The 3,457-nt window shown below is 32.9% G+C and overlaps 1 protein-coding gene across 1 annotated transcript; it reads right to left on the reverse strand.

The window, feature by feature from the left end:
• On the reverse strand, positions 945-3,205 carry LOC104783944 (O-acyltransferase WSD1-like). Its single transcript, XM_019244152.1, has 7 exons — positions 2,981-3,205; positions 2,209-2,826; positions 2,012-2,078; positions 1,813-1,919; positions 1,526-1,735; positions 1,179-1,316; positions 945-1,103 (listed from the first exon to the last, which is right to left on the reverse strand). Exons 1-7 carry the CDS (start codon positions 3,203-3,205, stop codon positions 945-947), a joined length of 1,524 nt encoding a protein of 507 aa, XP_019099697.1.

Genomic DNA, 3,457 nt, shown 5'->3' on the forward strand with positions numbered 1-3,457 from the left:
TAATAACTCGCTTTTTAAAAATCAAATTCACAAAATTATGTCTTATAATGATATTCAAGTCATGAAGTAGAATATACATTGTTGAAATAACTTCACGTACATAAACTAATACAACATATTAAATTTTTATTTTAAAATAGAAATATACAAAATTTTGTACAAAATAAAATTTAACCATTGTTATAGCACGGATACTTATCTAGAATCATTAACAATATAAAACTTACAAAATAAGTATCTTTTTCAAGTCATCATATTTAGCATATGATTTTATTACATAATATTTTATCCAAAAAAACTTTAAAAAACAATCACAGAAATTATATTTTATATAAAAATTACAATATAAATAAAATGAATTTCAATCCGTGCTCTAGCAGATATTTTATAACTACAAACCTATATAAAATTTAATATTAAAAAAATATATTTATAGCAGATATTTTTAATATCTAGTAAGACAAATATACTTACACATAAAACTATCGATTTGTATTATCGAAAAAATGTTTATTGCTAAATTAAATACAAATTTAGTAAAAATAAATAAATTTATATGTAATATAATTTTTATCTCATTAATGGAAAGTAGTTAAAATACATCATTTCATTAATGCTCATTTCTTCTATCACAAAATGAAGCAGCTTCACAAACAAATGAGCCAATTAAGCTTTACCAACCAAAATATGTAGTTTTGTTCTGGTTGATAGGATTTCAAAATGCAAGCATTGTAACGTTATATACGGCTTGTAGGGACAAAATGTCCCAGCGATGTCTTTTTATAAGTAAAACCTACAATTTGGTCTCATATAGCCAAAAAAAAAGATGGAAGCAAAAAAACATTGGTAAAAATGCTTTTAATCTTCATTTTATATATTTCATATTGTCCTTTTCATGTTTTAAGCTTGTAGTTTTCTTTTTCTCAAAAAAAAAAAAGGTCAATCTACTGAGTAAAACCTGTTTCTTGGACAGCAGCTTTAATACTTCTTAGAGATTCCTCCAAATCATCACATAGTGTATGAGGATCACTAATAACAGTTGGATCGACAGCTAAAGAAATCGTCATCTTGTTCATATAACTTTGAAAATGCATCGTCAACGCCTGATATAGTCCAATCAAATTTTAGTGATTAAACGAAAAAAAAAGAAAAAAAAATCAGATGGATTAAAATCTTACATGGGGGTGACCATAAACACTTGGGGCCATGTAAGTTACGGTATGTCCATAGAAGCTAATTTCTTCAATAGGACCAACCAAATTTGAAAACGACATCGTTGTGTTTGACAATGCTCTGTTTATCACATGAGCTGTCCTCTGCATTCATATAGATTCATAAGATTGAATTATACTAATAAACTAACATAAACAAATGAACGGTTAGGTATGTAGTTTCTAGTTTGGTGGAGTTTTATTAGGTGATTAATTGGAATTTTATTTTGTTAGATATTAATTGAAACTTTGAAGTGTATGACTATGGTTCATTTTGTGAACTAAATATGATAATAATGTATACTAAGACTGACCTGAACCCCAAGCAACTTGAGAAGTATTTTCCCAACGACGAATGTAAGAACAGCTTCTAACGAGTTCTTCTTCCTATCAATGATCGACTTGGCTCTTCGGAGATGTTCTAACGGATCATCGCATAATGCAATAGAGAACGGAAAGATAATGTAGCCGATCCAATTTCCCCATCTACATTTAGATCCTGTAGCCATCATATCAGCTATCTCCTGTTTTTGATCAATAACAAAACAAATTATAAACCCATATATCAGTATTTGTATTAAGTAAATGATGTTAAAGATGCCTGGATTCCAGAAGTCGGTCTTATGTTTACAAGCAGAGCTCCCCTTAGCCTTATTCCATTAGGCATATCACTTTTAGATACATCTTGTTCCCCTGCTTTCTTCTCCCCTAATATATTGTTCATAACATATTTAAATTTCTTATTGTTATATAGTAAGGTTTAATGCTCCTTCAAAAAAAAAGCAATCATAAATAATTACCGAATCTTCTCTTCAAATACTGCGAGAGGCCAGCCTGAGACACTCCCAGTACGACATCGTTAACAGTCTACTAACCGGTAAATCAATGGAAGCAATATCAATGGGTCAGAATATTATCATTTATGTACATCTCTCAAATGTTAAAAATAAACCTGACATATCATATAACTAACTTAAAATGTGTGGAGAAAATTTACCATCTTCATGGCGTTCTTGATTAGCTTTATGTCGTCAAGACTTACGGTACGATGAACCAAACGCATCTGTTTGCTCTTTTTCAACCGGAAATCGCCTTTGATCGGTGTTTCAGAGTCCTTAAGGAACAATGCCGTAGCGATAAACTCCAAAGCATCACAAACCGTATTCGAAACCAACACAACCACCGACCATAGAACCATAACTAGCCAAAACAACCGGGGACAACATCTTGAACTGGTTTTTAACGGAGATGATTCAGAAGCCAGCCGGTTGTTGTATGGTAGACTCGGGAGCTCATTGGGGTCCGATGTTTTACGCGTACATGCTAGTACTAGAGACATCATAGACATACCATCCCCTACCGAGTGATGGATCCTCAAAATGGCGACGTTTTCAGCGTCAGAGGTTTTCAAGTCGAGTAAATGAACTTCCCATAATGGCTTGGAGGTGTCTAACGGGAACGTAGTGAGGTCGGAGACGTAGCTCTCGAGAAAAGTGTCTGCGTTTGCGTTCTCTATGTTTTGCGTTTCGATTTTGGGAATGATGACGTGATCCTCGACCACAACGTTTGTCCGAACCCATTTTTGTTCCTGTCTATTCTTGTTCCAAGAGTTCACCTTCAATAAGATTTATTTAAACAAAAATGTTAAAAATCAAGTCAAACTTTAATATAAACAGATAATTCCTGAAAATATATTTGCTAGAATATAGTGTGTTACTTATTCTACACACATTGTTACACTTCTCCGTAAAAAAATGCGTAGCACTCACCAATTTGCTGGAGAAACGAGGATGTCTAATCAAAGTTTGCTTAATTCCTTCGATAATCACATCTGGCTCGATCTTTCTATTTAAACCAATCACCGATATGATATTGCAGTTAAACTCCGGTGCGTGAAATAGACGTGCCGCCGGGCTAAGTGGTTCCTCCTCCTCTTCCTCTTCCACTATTGTCTCCACTGTATGCCGTCGTAGTCTTCGAGTCCTGATCTCCATAGATTTTGGTTTCGATATTTGTTTTCCTTCTCTAATTCTTTCAGTGACGACTAAATAATACTTTCTCTTCTTTGCAAACTTTCAAATTCGATTATTATTTTGCTTGCAATCTTTCCTTTTATGTTGGGTTTGAGGTCAAACTTTCCATTGTTATATTATTCCTTTTCTTTTTTGTTATGTTACCTACATCCCATTAACCAGTAGTACTATACGAATAGATTTTCCCATGTTTGGAAAGTTATATTTGGGGGG

The sequence above is a fragment of the Camelina sativa genome, chromosome 4 (assembly GCF_000633955.1).
Source record: "Camelina sativa cultivar DH55 chromosome 4, Cs, whole genome shotgun sequence".
NCBI classification, from domain to species: domain Eukaryota; kingdom Viridiplantae; phylum Streptophyta; class Magnoliopsida; order Brassicales; family Brassicaceae; genus Camelina; species Camelina sativa.

Coding starts and splice junctions, on each gene's coding strand:
- LOC104783944 (XM_019244152.1), bottom strand. CDS start 3,205: ATGGAGATCAGGACTCGAAGACTACGACGGCATACAGTGGAGACAATA. Junction 2,079..2,208: donor TCAAGAACGCCATGAAGATG/GTAAATTTTCTC, acceptor ACCGGTTAGTAG/ACTGTTAACGATGTCGTACT. Junction 1,317..1,525: donor TCAAGTTGCTTGGGGTTCAG/GTCAGTCTTAGT, acceptor ATATGAATGCAG/AGGACAGCTCATGTGATAAA.